The sequence below is a fragment of the Capricornis sumatraensis genome, chromosome 6 (genome assembly GCF_032405125.1).
Source record: "Capricornis sumatraensis isolate serow.1 chromosome 6, serow.2, whole genome shotgun sequence".
Classification (NCBI taxonomy): Eukaryota; Metazoa; Chordata; class Mammalia; order Artiodactyla; family Bovidae; genus Capricornis; species Capricornis sumatraensis.
In genome coordinates, this window is record NC_091074.1 from 69,932,540 (window position 1) to 69,948,598 (window position 16,059).

The 16,059-nt window shown below is 53.3% G+C and overlaps 1 protein-coding gene across 1 annotated transcript in view; it reads right to left on the reverse strand.

Annotated features, from left to right (window-relative positions):
* Nucleotides 1–6,675: 6,675 nt before the first annotated feature.
* The window catches only part of SHB (SH2 domain containing adaptor protein B), a 133,837-nt gene continuing 124,453 nt past the window's right edge, over nucleotides 6,676–16,059 (reverse strand). Inside the window, exon 6 of the mRNA XM_068974367.1 lies at nucleotides 6,676–7,086. Within this exon, the coding sequence (XP_068830468.1) occupies nucleotides 6,903–7,086 (184 nt within the window). The 3' untranslated portion in view covers nucleotides 6,676–6,902. The remainder of the gene's footprint in view (nucleotides 7,087–16,059) is intronic.

Sequence of the window (16,059 nt, forward strand, 5' to 3'; positions counted from 1 at the left end):
GCTGCTGCTGCTGCTGCTGCTAAGTCATTTCAGTTGCATCCGACTCTGTGTGACCCCATAGATGGCAGCCCACCAGGCTCCCCCATCCCTGGGATTCTCCAGGCAAGAACACTGGAGTGGATTGCCATTTCCTTCTCCAATGCATGAAAGTGAAAAGTAAAAGTGAAGTCGCTCAGTTGTGTCCGACTCTTAGCGACCCCATGGACTGCAGCCCACACGGCTCCTCCATTCGTGGGATTTTTCAGGCAAGAGTACTGGAGTGGGGTGCCATTGCCTTCTCCAAAAGAAGGGCTTAGGAATTTGTAATTTACAAGAAGCCTGAGTGAACTATATGACGAGGCAAAGGTGGGACCCACTGAAGCAGATGTGGCAGGTTGCAAGATCAGCAGACCCAGGTTTGAGTCCTAGACCTACACGCCTACAGACTGGTGTGTGCACAACGTGAAGGGCACACACAGTAAACCCCCCGCATATGGGAAGTTTTATCATTGTTACGTCATTTAACAAATACTTATCAAGCACCTACTATGTGTCAGGAGCTCTCCTCGACCTCTGCTTGTGTGGAGTCCACATTCTAGTGGGTAGAGACAGATAAATAAAGGACATGATATGTGTTTAATAAATAGTCAAGACACTGCATGGATTTGATACTTAAACAGTAAAGACAATAAATGTGATGTGATAACTATTTAAATGGTAAACATGACGGCTGCTTATTATTTAGATAATATAGTATGGTAGCATTAATTTAAATACACAAAGATGGGACAGCAGAAGACGCAGAGGTAGGGGAATGAAGAGAGCAATTCTGGACTTCAGTCCGGAAAATGATCTTGAGCACCGATCCTTCGTGATGTTCAGTAGTGCTGGGGCACTTTTAATTTGTAAAGTGGACTCCTCTGTCACCTCCTACAGGAAGCCTTCCTAGAACCCCAGATCCTCTTTCCTTTGAAATTCTGTGGCTGTAATGAACGCTGCCTTTGCTGAAAACACACCTTGTTCTCATCCTAGCTGATGCTGTCTGTAGGTTGACGAAAGCTAAGACATGTGAACGGTGTTTATCCAACATTGCGTGCAATCTTTGCAGTAACCCCGTGAGGTCACTTCTCATGCCACTTTACAGTGGAGAAAATGGAAGCTTTTTACACCTTGCTCAGGTCACACAGCTGGAAAGCACAAGAGCCTGGGCTTTAGTTTCTGTCTGTGTAACAGGCCAGTCGACTTGGAGCTGCCTTCCCTTCCCGCTGAGACTGGCTGCGATGCTGAAGATAACCACACGAGGGCGCCAAAACCACACTGGTGACATCCTGCCACCCAGCCAGCTCATGGTCCCTTCAAAATTGTCCCCCAAAGCCAGAGATGATACTAGTAAATGCAGGCTGGGACACTCCCACTCAGGAGGGAGCAAGAGAGAAGGAACCGGCTCACAAACTGTCCTAGAAAAACCCCCACCCCTACCCCAGTCTTCCCAGAGCTGCTACAGCAGCCAAGGTAACGCTCTGAGCCGGCCACCCTCAAACACCCGTGGCATGTGGAGATGCACTCGCTGTGTGGCTCTGAGCGGCCCCCTGTCCCTCTCTGAACCTCAGTCTCTGGCCCTTGACGCTGGTCCCTGTGCAGAGATGCAGGGAGGCAGGCGTCAGTTCGCCCACCATTTCCTGTCGACTAGTTAAGGAGCATGTTACCTGGGCTCACCTTGCTCCTGCTCACCGGCTCTTTCCCGGTGCTGTTTTATCCTCAATGTTTGTTAAACTGAACCAAAACGGAAATTTAAAAACTCCCCCAAACATGAAATAGGCATTTAGAAGTGACCACCAGAGACATTTTCTCCTCTCTTCAGGAAATATCCCTGGTTTCAGAGCACTGGGGTTTGCCAGTGTTGGGCCCGGGGACATGCCAGGGCCTTGCCCTCCCTTGAACAGGGGCCTCCCACCGCCAGCCCTGCGTGTGCGTGGTGGGGAGGGGTGTGCTCTGATGGGCTCAGGAGTTGGCCCTGGGGATTGGAATATGGAATCAAGGCCTGAGACCTGGGGGGGCAGTGGTGGAGGAAGCAGCCTGCTAGGGGGCAGAGGGCCACACCCTTGGGAGGGAGGGAGGGAGAGGGAGCTCCCGAGGGCCAGGTGGGGGCGGGGCTCCACTCCCGAGCAGGCTTCCAGGCGAGCTGGGGTGGGAGGTGTGGGGTGGGGAGGTCCCTGGCCTCCTCAGGTGACCCGTGAGGGAGGAAGGAGCTCGGGCTGCAGACCCTCTAGGCCTCCGCGTCTCAGGCTGCGTAAGGACGTCATCACGATCATGACACGGGAACAAACAATGGGAGACTGAATGCCAGTCATGCCCTACCTGCCTCTCCCGGAATGCAAAAAGTGTGAGTGCTAGTCGCTCAGTTGTGTCCGACTCTGTGATCCCACGGGTTGTAGCCCGCCAGGCTCCTCTATCCATGAAATCCTCTAAATGGGAATACCGGAGTGGGTTGCTATTCCCTTTTCCAGGTGATCTCCCTGACCCATGGATCAAACCCAGGTCTCTCGCATTGCAGGCTGCCCGAGTCACCAGGGAAGCCCTCAGCGGGCCAGCATCTCTCAGTCTTCAGGAAGACCAAGAATGGCTTCCTGCCACGAGCGATGAACGCCCCTCTCCTTGCCTCCACAGGATGAAGCCCTCAGAGGCCCAGAGGCCTCGCCATCTCCTACTATGCAGGCTGCGCTACACTGTGACCCCCACCTGTTACCTCTGCTGGGATTACCAGGCTTTCAGGCTCATCCTCCAAGGCACAGCTTTTCCTGACTGCTGCAAACAGACTCAATCGCCCCGCATCTGCCCCCCACCCCCAGCCCACCTCTATTGCATCACGTGTAGTTGCCTGTTTTCCCCCACACTGGACACTTCCTGAGGGCAGGGGTTGGGTTCTGTTCTCCTCTGTAGCCACCAGGCCCAAGGACTCAACAAATGTTTGCTGAACAAATTAATTTGTTTTCACTTAACGAGCTCATTAGGGCTCTAGCTTCCTCCTAATTAGGAAGCAAGAAGTTTCCTTTTTTTCCTGTAACGATCCATCTTTGGGGAATGATGGCAGAACTTCAACTTCGGCAAGAAGAAGGCAATCAAACTAGACCCCCGGCACACGTTTGCATTTGAAAGAAAGAAAACATGCAGGCTCAGTGAGGTACAGTTTAAACAAAACACGTGTATATTAAAAGGTTCACATTAAATATACATTATCATACAGTTCATCACACAGAATTAGATCTTTACAGGACACTTTCAGCAGGAGGTGGTGGTCACGAGGCTCCTGGCAGTGCCACAACAGCCCCGAGGAGAAGGGGAGAGGCTGGGGGCTGTCCATGCCCAGGGGGTGCCTGAGTGGGTCTCTGTGGGGTTCTGGAAGGTGCTCCTGCATCTGGGCTCTGGGTTGTGCTGGTTTCACTGGACAACTTGCCCCACTTGTCTCCGTCAGTAATCGCTGGTGGAAGGTAAAAGAACAGAAGTGGCAGCTTGCTGGATGACCATCTGATCCTGCCAGGACCCTTCATGGGCATCGATGGGCCAACTCCAAACGCCAGCCTGCCCTGTCTGCCCGTTTCTGCAGGCACTGTCCTTGGGGTCTGGGAGAGCACATGATAAGCCTGGCTGTCTGTCCCTGCTGGGCCCTTGATCAAGTGACATCAACTGCTTCCCTGAGTGTGTATTGGAGAGCTGGTCAGAGCTCGGTGTTCTGAATCTTAAAAAGGCAACCTCCGGGGCCTGTGACTGCAGAAGCAGAACATCCACCAAGGGCTCCACCTGTTGATTCCCAGGCCCCCGCTGGAAGATGGCCCTCTGTCTGCCCACCAGAGCCGCTCTGGGAGGGGAGGCACAGCTCAGCTGGGATTGGCCCAGCCTTCTGAAGAGGGGCCTTTTCACCTCTTTCTTTAGAAGGGTGGCTCTGTGAGCCTGTCTCCTAACAGGCAGGTGGGCCCTCTCTCCCCACAAAGCCTCCTTTCTTTCTGGGTCGCCATCTTGCTCTGGAGGGGCTGCCCAAAAGGCCTTGACTCCTCGGGGCTCAAGGACATTACTGCTGAAGTGGTTGGGGCATTATGGTCAATAATGAAGCCAGCAATGGAGGGAAAGAAAAGGGGGAAAAAAGCCCCAACAGTCCTGTGGCTCTGAGCAATGCAGCCTGTTAGGGGTTGGAGGCTGTGCTCTGAGACAAAATGCTGAGGCGGGATATTGTGTGGCAGGGAGCTTTTTTCTTTTCCCCTCTAAGAAATCCAGCTCATTTTCCCCCTCATTAATTGGCAGCAGATGAAAAAAAAAAAAAAAAGCCAAAACAAAACCCAAACCAACGCCAATAACCTGAATGTGAGTGTTTCTGAAAGGGAAAAGCTGTTTCAATTGTTAGATGTCCAAGAAAACATGAATACACGCCGCCAGAGGAAACAGTCACAATTAGAGGAAGAAGAGGGAGAGGTTCATAAAATTAAGGAAAAAAATTCCTTTTAGCAGCTCCCATCCTGTCAACTGGCTCCTCTGCCGACCTCAGTCCCCAAGGGGAGCTGGAGGCTGGGCCTCCCAGGGAAACCTCAGGAAGATGGAGGCAGGGCCCAGGAATCCCTTAAAAGAGTAAAGGCAAGAACAGAGGGTGAAGCAGCCTTTTTTCCCTCAGACCATGGGGTGGAGCCTTTTCTGAGAAGTCTGTTCGGTGAGAATGCTCGTGGGCTCCTGTACTCCCTGACCTGTGGGTCTTAGGAAGGGCCCTGGAGGAAATCTGGATTTGCTGGTGGAGGAGGGGCTGCTGTGAGGTTCATCCCCAGGCCCTACTCCGCGGGCTACCTCCCCTGTCTCCAATCTCTAACTGGGTCCTAGGGATCCACTCTCCTTTGGCACCTCTGTTTGGACAAGTGCCAACACTTCACTCATTTTCTCACTCACTAGGGAAAAAAAAAAGAGGAAAGCGTGAACCACTCTAGGTAGTGTAGCCTCAAAGGATGTTTTGGAAAGAGCAAAGGAAAGGTCAGGGTTGAAGTGTTGGAGACTAGGCCCAGGTCACAGGCAATGAGGCAATCATGAGGTGGATGGACCTGTGGGATTTATGGATGGGAGGGGCTGGGGCTGCCTGGACTGAGACAAGGATTCAGGAGACTGACCTGATTGGCTGAACTGGGCAGGAAGCAGGTGCTAAGGGAACAGCTTTGGCCATAGCCTGCTAAAATCCACCAGACACCTAAAGGGACACGGCTGGCTTCTAGTCCTGCTTTGCACTGGCTTAACGGGCAGCCAGGGCAAGTCCTCTCCTCTCATGAGGCCTCCATCTCTTATCTGAACAGTGAGTCAGGAGCATCTCGAAGGCCTGGCAGTGCTGGTGATGGTCAAGCTGAATTCAGCCCCCTCCTACTGGAGATGATGGTGACCAGACTTCCATTCCTCTTAGCCCATTGGCAGGCAGGATGACATGAGCTTGCTGAAGGTGCTGAAACTCGTGATGTATCTGGACCCCTCGCACCTCCTTCAGTAGGTGAAAGCCATGCCTTTCATGCTGTTCCACAAGCTTGTTTCTTCCATTGCTTTTAACTGTGGTATGGGGGTGGGTGGGTCAGAGGAAAAGGGAAGGTAAGAGTAACAGCAACCTCACTGTCTGCTCTGTCTTGAAGGATCTGGCTCCTGTGAAGGGCGGGGGCAAGATGGCGGTGGAGTGTGGGTGTGTGTGAAGATGCTCCTCTGTGTGGAGGTAGTGCAGATGGCCAAGAGGACTCCATGTCCCCAGAGACGTCAGGATTTGCCCTCCTCCAGGAGCAGGGTGACAGCAAGAGACAAAGAACTGGCTCAAGGGCCTCCTCTGCTTGTGGACTGTGAACTTGGACAAAGCACTCTCCTTCTCTGAGCCTCCCTTTCCCCACATGTGAAGTGCTCATGGGGTAGCACTGACCCCAGTTAACGGTGAGAGCACTTTATGAACTGCTGGGTGCTGTGCACCTGTGGGGTTAACACACACTTGCCATCACGGGGTGGCTGTATGCAGAGGGAGCGTGGATGCTGGGTCAACATTGGAGGCTACCACTGCTGGAGCCTGAATGCCCCTTCCTGTAGGTTGACTCTCAAGGGTGCAAAGAAAACCCCTCTGCCCTGAGCTGGGGGCTCTGCCTCCTTCCCACGTGCCCAGAGGAGTTGCACCTTGCTCTGGGAACGAAACTCACAGGTAAGCGCTTAACCCCTCCTCAGAGACCCACTGCAATATATTTAAAAAAAAAAAAAAAGGGATAAGAATATATATTAAATGACTATTTTATTTACAAACCCTATTCATAAATAATTGAATCCTTTTTTGACTGCACAACGATCCCTTGGAGATCTCCTAATGATTACACTGAGTGACTAGAAGTGGATTAGCGGGCTTACATCTGTGTGTGGTCGTGTTCTCCCACCAATGTGCTCACACGCGCGCATACACCCACACACACACTGACACACACACACCAGAAGGGAGGTGGGACTCCGGGGCCTTCTGGGCTCTCAAAACATCAGCACTTGGCTCCCAGCACCAGGAGGGGCCCGGTGGGAAAAACGGGGGCCCGGTACACAGGTGTGAATTCCTGATGGCCGGAGAACAAAGAGCCCCGACCCGGGAGCTGCCGCCCCCGCCCCTCGGAGCTGCTCTCCTTTGTTCATCCTGGAAGGCATCTCTTTGGATTTGCAAATATTTTAATTCACAGAAACTCGAGGAGGGGGTTGGGGGTTGGGGGCTGGGGTGGCGCGCTGGCTGTCCTTCAGTCTTTATCCAGGCCTTCTCCAGCCCCCCGCGAGTGGCGACAGCATTCTAAGACATGCAGTGGTGTGCTAGTACCATACACACGACACAAACTGGACACGGCTGGCAACAGCGGCCGGGGGCCACCGGCTCCACGTCTGCGCCCCGGCTCGGCGGGCGGGGCTCACAGGGTCCGCACAGCCACGGGGTAGAGGAGGGACAAGTGCTCGGCGCCTTTGATGGGCAGCTTCCTGGTGGTGTAGTAGTGGATGACCTCTGGGACACTGTCGAACGGGGGGCTGTTCTGACCCAGGACGTATTTCTCTTTGGTTTTGGCCAGTTTCATGTGCATGAAGCCCTGGTTGCTCCTGTGAACAAAGCGCAGAGGTGGTTAGGATCCGCAGAATGAGGAAGGCCGAGGCCGCCACGCTGCTCGGGGGGAGGGAGGGGGTGGGAGGGCCGAGGGTCCCTCAGGAGAGCAGTTCCTAGAGGGCCTCTCGCTTCTGCCCTGAACCAGTTTGTCATGAATTCACGCTCATTACCCGAGAGGGCTCTCCCTCTGGCCAACCTCCTGTTGAGGTGTGGAAGATTCCTTGCTGCTTGGGACAGACAAGAAACAGCCCTGAGCTGCCCCTCTCCCAGCCAGGAATGGAGCCCAGGCCCAGCTGAAACGTGGCCTCACCCGAGGGCCCCTCAATCCTAGCAACAGACACGGCTGCAGGAGAGTCGTCAAAACTCAGGAGATTTTGAGGGACTTCCTCAGGAAAACAAGCGAACCCCCAAACTTGGCTCCTCTCCCTATTACTGATGCAGAGGAGAATTTAAAAAGCCTTGCCTGGCAAGCACCGTGTCAGGGGTTATCACTCCCAATTTACAGTGTGGCAGGATGACAGGTGAATTGTTTCCAAAAAACTGATGCTCTCCTTTCAATAATACGAAGTGTCAGCAGGAAGGGGCTGCCCAGCCTGAGACTACATTTCCCAGCCTCCCTTGCACCCACTGCTGTCACGTGACTAGTTGTAGCCAATGGAATATGGGGAGGTGTGCTCCCCAGCTTTCCCCCAACGCTGGCAATCTCCTCTTGGTGCTTCCTCTCTCTGCTCAGTAAACCCTGCCTGCCTCCTCCAAGGCCCAGCCTGAATGTCTCCTCTGCCAGGAAGTCTTCCAAGTTCCCACTGGCAGAGCTCCTTCCTTCCTCCAACGGCACCGAGGATATAATGCCTCCATCAGCACTTGCCTTCCTGAACTGTACTTATCCATCTTCTCGATTCCCCTGGGAGCTCCAGAGCAGGGTGCAGGCTCTGTGCCCACCATGCTTAGCATCTGCTGAAACGGGCAGTGGGTGGGTTCCTCGGAGATCAAAGCAGAGCCCTGAGCCCGTGACATGCATGCTGGGTGGGGCGCCACTTCTGCCTGGCCCAAGTGGACCTCTCCTACCTTCCACTGAGGACTCTGACCACATCGGGTCACTAACCCCCAGTTAACCCACCTTTGCTTAGGCTGCCCTTTCCCTGCTCACTTAGCTCCAAGCCTGGCCTAGCCACCACACCTGTGGATGCCTGGTTTCCAAAACACAGTCCAAATTTACTGAGTCACTTAGTGAGAAAGCTAGGGCTCTGACCTCCTGCGCCTTCTCCAGAGCCCATCCTTTGTGAGCAGCCCTAGGGGCCGGCTTCCAGGAGACCAAGCCCATCCCAGGCGAGGCCAAAAGCGCTGTGTGGACACAGGTGTGCAGCCTGCAGCCCTTCTGAGCTTTGGTTCTCGTTTCAGCTGTTCCCACATCTCTTCCATCCAGGACTGGGTTCTCCTCCCTTACCGGTGCCTGCTCTATTAATGCATCAATTTGGACTCCAGGACCATTTTCAGATGGGGAGAGCAAATGCTTAATGAAGTGCAGGCACTGAGTAATACATCTGCTCATAATAATGTATTTAGAGATGTCACCCTCAGCTTAAAGGAAATCGTTCGGAGAGCAATTATGTTTCAAGAGAGAATAATTCCTGTAAAGAACTGAAATTTAAATCAAGATTTTTTAAGGCTGACAATGTTCTAATTACAGAGCCTGTGGCAAGCTCTGCTCCTCAGTGAAGGGTCATTTCACTGGAGAATTGCCTCATCTGAGAAGCAGGAGGCGCACTTGCTTAAGCCGGTGCGCGCTTTAAAATACAAGCAACTCCCTCTGAGCCCAAGACTCAGCTACCTGCTACCCACCTCCGTGGAGAGACGGCAAATCTGTGCTGGCCTAGAAGAGTCTGTAACTGCTTGAATGCAGGGCTGAAATTGTATGGCTAATAAAACTGGGGACAGTTAAGAAGCCTTGTAGTCTTGGAGGCCACGTGCTCAGTTTTACCTGAAAAAGGGGTGGGTGGGTATGGGGGCAACAGGGCTGGAGCAGAGGTGAGTGACCTGGGTAGGTGGGTGTGGCCTCGGATATGTCATGCCCTCTGCCTGGGTGATATTTTGGGCTTTGCAGCTGGTGCTGCAAAGCACAGGGTGTGTTAGATCTCAACAACTAGCTGTGAGCTGGCCTGAACGCCAAAGCTTTCATGGCATTGTGGGTATGAGGTCGCTAGGGGAACCGATTTACTATCTAAGGAGGTTAAAGAAAATAACTCATATGGGTTAACAGGATATTTTCACACCAGTTGTTCTGAAAACATTCAGTGAGGAAAGTGGGCAGGGATGCTGGCAACAGGACAGAGCCAGAAAAGGAGGCTGAAGCTCCTCTGTTCCCAGATCGAAGGCTCTCAAGGTCACCGCATACTAGGAACTCCACACTGATGTCTCCATCTCAACAGACATGGGCAGGCACTGGGTCCTCCCTGCAGTCCTTCCTGACTCTCCAGGCCCACTGGTTTTTCCTCTGATGCTGGTATTTCAATACATACTAGTTTATAACCCTGAGCTGGGCTATGCTGAGGGATAGGCCTATGCTGAGGGGTAGGCGGTCACAAAGTTCAGAGCTCAAGGCAGCGAACTCAGGCCTGTGACCCTGGAATCCAGGGCCTGACTGTCCCCAGCAGAGGGAGAAAGGCCCATGAGCTGGCCCCCAGGCTGGAGTCCCTGCAGGAACAGCCCTTCCCCTTGGGCTCATGCACTGCACCCTCTGGTTCTCTGGACCTCAGGCTCTCCTTGGACCCTACTGGGCTCTGTCTCTACCCATACTGGACACAAGGGAAGGCTAACTGCATGGCCTCTGAGGGCGCTTCTAGATCTAAGTTCCTAGATTCCATGTCTATGAGCATAATCTGCTGCCCGTGAGGTGAGGGCTTCCTGCAGGAAGGGATCAACTCAGCCTCATGCCCCCTCCACTGCTGCTCTTGGCCTCCAGTCCCATTCTCACAGGGCGCTGGCCTGGATGGCTCTCAGGGCTGATGTTTCCTGGGCACTTCCTGTGAGCCAGGCCATGTGCCCAGCACTGAAGCTCCAGACAGGAGGTAGCTGACTGGGGGTCACGCAGCCATCAGCTGCTGCTGCTTCCCTCCCCGGGGGCCCTTCCCAGAACCCATGCTCCTGACCTCAGCACTGTGAGCTCCAGGAGAGGGCCCAACCTAGCCCCCAACACTCCCCGTGAGGCCAGCCAGGGGGCGAGTGAGAGGCATCAGACCCTGAGCAGGTGACTTCTTGACTGCCAGCCTCAGTTCCCATGGCACCCATCCTGCCGGTAACAGTGGATCAGAGCAGCACAGGGGCTGGCAGTAAATGGCCGTCCCGGGGACCGGGGATGGTGTGTCCTGACCAGTGGAGTCCCCAGCCACGGAGGGACCATCATAGAGTTGGTGAGCCTCGAGAGGTGAGCGGGGCTTTCTTTCTGAGACAATCTGTCAAACCCTGACTTAACCCAAACGATGGGCAGAGCCTTGTCAACACACACCCAGGAGGTGTGATGCAGTGATATATCCTGATCGGTCACAAGGTCCCCACAAGTGAGATGCCACCTAACGACAGCTGAAGATTTAAAAACAGCTGCCAGGGATGATTTTAATAACTGCCAACTCAGAGGAGGAAATCCAGCACAAGATTGAAATTCTTGGAGGATGGAGGGTACATCGGATGCCCAGCATGCACGGGGATGTGCGGGGCTTTAAGAGCAAGAAGTAGCCTAGGGACCATGCATCCAGGGCTGATTCCAGGCCTGGCCACCTCCCCGTCATGGCTTCTGAGAAGGCATGGGTCCCTGGGGAGCTCAGACAGGCTGCCACCTCCTGCCAAGCTCCTGCGTCAGTCCTGTCTCCTTTGATAGGACATCCTGCGAGAGCTAAGTCACAATTAGGGGTGTCTCCAGCGGGTGACCTGTCTAATGAGTCTTGTAAGGCTGGTGGAGGCTGGGGATGCTGGGGCTGTCAGGGTGTTCAGATCGCTCATTACCATCACAAAAAGCACCTCCTTGTAACCGGGATTATCAAACGTGCCTGGCGCGTCAGGCCTAATAACAGGCCCCACCTCGTCTCATAATCATGGGCTTTAATAAAACATCACTCAGCCCGCAGCTGCCGGCCCGAGCAGGGTGCAAGGCCTCACCTCACGCTTTTAGACCTAATTGCTTGATGCATATTTCATGAAGAATCTTGGGTAATAGTTATGTTAAATCGCTTCTTTTCATGATGAAATGACTTAAAAAATACTTGATATAATATTTATGTGGGAGAAGTCGAGGAAATTGTCCTTTGGGATTAGTGTGTAGGACCTGGTTACAGGAATCCACGCTCAGAGGTGTGATCCCAGGGCTACCTCTTTTGAAAGGTAGTTGGCGAGCTGCTCTCTTCATGGAGATGCTCCAGGACATTGTCCCTCAGCTCAAGAGCATCCAGGGGTGTCCTTGGGACACTGTAGAATAAAGGCTCAACCCCACTGTGCACCGAGCTGCCGCCACAGGCTATCTCATTTAAGCCTGCAGCAAGGCTGACACTTTGCTTGGTGTAACTACCGTTGTTGACAGAGGGGGAAACCAAGGCTGAAGGAGGCTGTGTGCCTCTATGGGCACCTCGGGCCTACATGACAGGTACTTCCTGAGGCAACACTGCCTCAGCAAATCTGCTCTCTGACCTCCAGGGAGATGTCTACAGAGAAAAGTGTCTACAAAGAAGACACTTTTCCTCCTCATCACACCTGTGAGCAAGCCTCTCCAGAAACACTCTTGAGTGTCTGCAGAGAAGCATGCTCCATGGAGCTGCTGTGGGAGAAACCACCCAGACCTCCAGTGATGGGGGCCTTCAGGGGAAAGGCATTGGGGTGACATCTCCTGAGGACTTTGCGCATGCAGGTTGGCCCTGCACAAGCTTTGAACTTCCTGCTTGGGGCCAGGGAGCCTGGCAGAACAAATATGTGCAACGTGATTGTCACTGCCCTTGGTCGGTGACTGGACCAACCTGTGGTTTCACAAAGAAGCTGGGAGGGCTGACATTATCTGCAAGAACACCAAGGGCCAGAGGGAGAAGCAATCTGCCTGAATTGCAGTGAGAGGACACCAGGGCTTTCTGAGTCCTTATAGTCATGTGGTGGGGTTCTCCAGCTGTGCCATGCATGGGGTGGGGGGCATGAAAGCCCCTTCCAGCTGAGACGTTCTAGGGGTCGAGGGAGCTGGGGGAAGGGGTTTACGAGGTCACACGCCTTCTGAAATCGCCTTCAGGGGGACAAGCCAAAAACACATGCACCAAGTTATAGAGCACAAATATCTAAACGTGAACACCGCTGAGCCAAATGACTTGATTTACAACCAAATAATCAGACTTTCAATAAATGCATTGGCAGTGACTAGCCTCCCCAAGAAGCCCAGGCATTTCTCAAGCTCTAAGTTGGCGGCTCAGGGTGAGATCTTCAGTAAATCACGATGAAAAGCCATCTCCAGGGGGAAGGAGAGCCAGCCGATGCCTTTTGCAGCAAGGGTTGTTTTGTGCCACAAAATGCAACAGGTGGGTCAGAATGAACCCATCGGGGGCAATTTTCTCAGGAGTAGACTAATAAAGTGTTAGACAGGAAGACTGCAATGATCCAGACAGCTGAAGAAGTGAGCCTCCCACCGCTGGAGGTGTGTGACTGGGAGGGTAATGATGTTTGGATGGCTTTTGTAATTCCTCTGGTTGGTGTCCCTACGTAGGCTTCAGCAAGAGCACACGAAAACTACAAGGCGAGATGTGGGTGCAGAGCGAAGGGTGACATGTGAAATGTTTCAGAGCTTTAGGAAGAGGAAAGAGGACTTTCCTAGGGATACGAACACCCTTTAGTGTTTGAAGCACATCGGGTTGATGGTGATGGCTGGACTGAAGTCAGATGCCTGGGTTCAAACTCTGATCCCACTTATGTCATTGGCTGGGCAGGTCCCCTCTCCCTGGGCCTCAGCATGCTTGTCTGGAAAAGGGAGAGAGGGGTTCCTCCAGCGCGGAAGTTCTCAAGCCAGTGAGAGACGTCACAGGGGCGTGGGGAGCTGCACCAGCGCTGCTAGTGGCACTGGTATACTCACACAGGGATAGCCAGTTTCTGGGCTTGAGGAGAGCACAGTGGCAAAAGCAGGCTTCTTAGCATCTGTGCCAATGGGATGGACAGAAAGCATTCAGGCCTGGGGGAATGGGGTGGGGGGTGTCTCCTTCTACAGGACAAGCCCCTCTCTACCCATACTCTCCCTGGGGCACTGGCAAGTTTACCTCCTTCCTGGGGGCACTTGACAATGTCTGGAGACAGGGGAGCCGCTGGCATCCCTAGGTGGAGGTCAAGGACGGTGCAGAGGACAGAGCCACAGCATAGAATAACCCAGCCCAAACTTCAACAGCGGCAACTCATGGGTCACCAGTGCCTCAAATCCTTCATCTGTGAAGTGGGGCTAACAAGAACAGATGCGAGGGAGAAGCGAGAATGTGTCTGTGAAGGAAGCAAGAACACCTGACAGAGGTTAGTCGTCCGGCTCCTCATTCAAGGGCTGAAGACGTGGCACAGAATTTGCCAAAGGGATGCAGAGGCTCCAGGCTGTCTCCAAGGACAAAGCCCGCACCGTCACTCCAACCAGCAGGTGCGGGGGAACACGAAGCACCTGAAGGCGGGTCCAGAACAGGGGTCGGGCAGGTGCTGGGCAAAGGCAGTTGTTGAGGCAAGCACCAGCTGCTGCGGAGAGGACTTGGAGGGCGCAGTGGTTTTCATAGGCAAAAGGGGAGCTGGAAACCTGAGGCTGAGCCAGGTGATGCCGAGAAGGAGATGAGGGGAGCACTCCAGGGTGAGGAAGGTCAGACGAGGGCAAAGGGATCACTGCCTGCAGGTCCAGACGGACCCAGACCTGGGCTGAGTCTCCCAGATTGCCACTTCTGAGCTGTGCCTCTCTTGGAGCCTCAGTTTCCTCACTGGAGCTTTCACTGCCCACGTGGAAGGACTGTCCTGAGGTCCCAGCTGGGTGGGGCATGGCTTTGTTTGCACCCACACACTGCAGGAGCCCTCGTAGAAGGTGCTGCCCCGGGTGACCACTAAGTGTGCCCCGCCCTCTGCCTGGTCTGCCGTTTGTGGCCGTGTTGGCAGCGGGCCCAGCTCCTCCAGCGGGGCAGCCTGCCTGGCTGAAGTGGGAGGCCTGGCTTCTGGCCCCAGCTCTGTCACCAGATGACAATGGGCATGGCATTTACATCCCCGAGATCAATTTTCCCAAACATCGAGTGGTATTTCTTAACACTCTCAAAAGCATATTGTTACACACCAGGGTCCATATGAAAACAGAATGGGAATGATGAGGAAAGAGCCCTCTCTGCTTAAAAAATCCTGGTCTAAGGCAGTACTGTGGGTACTGCTTTGCAGTCAACATTTCTGATGGACACAAGACACCAAGCAGAGGCTTTTGAGGCCATGTCTTTCCCTGACTTTATTTTACAGATGACATGAGACCCAGAAAGGGGTGGAGGATTGCTCCCATTCTCCAGTGAACCCAATATGACCCCCACTTTGTGCCATCAGCCATAGGGCACTGTCCATAGCCTCTGTATGCTCTGAGAAGGCAGTGATGCTCTACAAGGTGCAGCCTGGAGGTAGGCATGCAGGGAGGGGGAAGGAGACAGCAATCCACCTAAACCCCAGTTCTCACCTTTGGCCTTAAAGCACAGTGCTTACCCTCATTATCCTACAGACCCAACTCCTTTCCTGGTGGGGCTTTCCTTGCTAACTGAGCAACTGATTCATTAGCACAGCAAAGAAGGGGACACCCACAAAGCATCTGATCCAACTCACAGTTTTACTTAAAAAAACAAGTAAAGAAGGAAAATCCAGAAAGGTCTTTAAAAACTGCAGACTAAAACAGATCTATTTGCTCAGCAGCCCTGCCTCTAACCTGAGGATCCAATCTTTCACCCTGGAATTTCAAAGGCACACACTTGACTCTAAACCAAAGTGGCCCTGGCCAAAGGCCTTTTGCAAATCATGTGAAAGACAGTTATCAGTGGTTTTCAGTGGAAAAGCTCCCAATAAGCCTTGGGGATCTGGGCCACAGTCTCTTCATCTGTGAAATGGGGAGATCTTTATGACGTTCCCTAACCTCACTGAAAGCAAGGGAAAAAGAGCCCTGAGCAGGAAGTCGAGACCTGGTCCCACCCCTGGTTCCTGCCCTCTTGGGCCTTGGTTTTCCCATCTACACAACAGAGGGAGAGGCCAAGGTGATCACTGAGGTCCCACAAACTTCTAAACCTTTGAAACTTAGCACATAGAAGATGCTCACACCATGCGATCAGGAAAGAATGACTTCAGATATTAAACAAAACGATTGACCTTCACTGCAGATGCCCCAGAGTTCCAGGGCTGGAAGAGAAGTACAGGTTTCTCAAACACAAAGTTTCTTCAAATGAGCCCCGGAATGCCTACATCAAGGTCCCCGGGGATTTGCTAAGCCTGTGGCTTCCTGGGCTTCTCTGGAACTAGAATCAGCCTTTATTCTGATGCCCATTCAAGTCTGAGAACCACCATTCTAGTTCTTATCTGGTGAGGCAAAGTCCACCTTCACATTTCACGTCCAGCATTTTCTTTTTGCTCATCCACAGCGCTGGGCTAGCTCACTCCTTACAGGGACAACCTTTTTCGACCTTTGATGGCTCTCCCCATGAGAAAGTCCTTCTACGTTCTGAGCTGAACTGTGACTTAGCGCAGTCCTGCAGGCCACAGCTGCTCCACCTGCCCTGGGAAGGCCCGCCTGAAGAGCAGGGTACACAGCAGGTAGAGACCCGAGGCTGCTCCCCTCTCCAGCGGTCCTCAGAGGGCAGAAGCTCCCATCCTTTCCCATTCTGGTCCCCCCTGCGGCTCACAATCTCTCATATGCTGGCGCTGCAACTGGACAGTGTCTCCCATGGGTCTATCCCACTTGGCCATTAGTCCAGCTGTCTGGA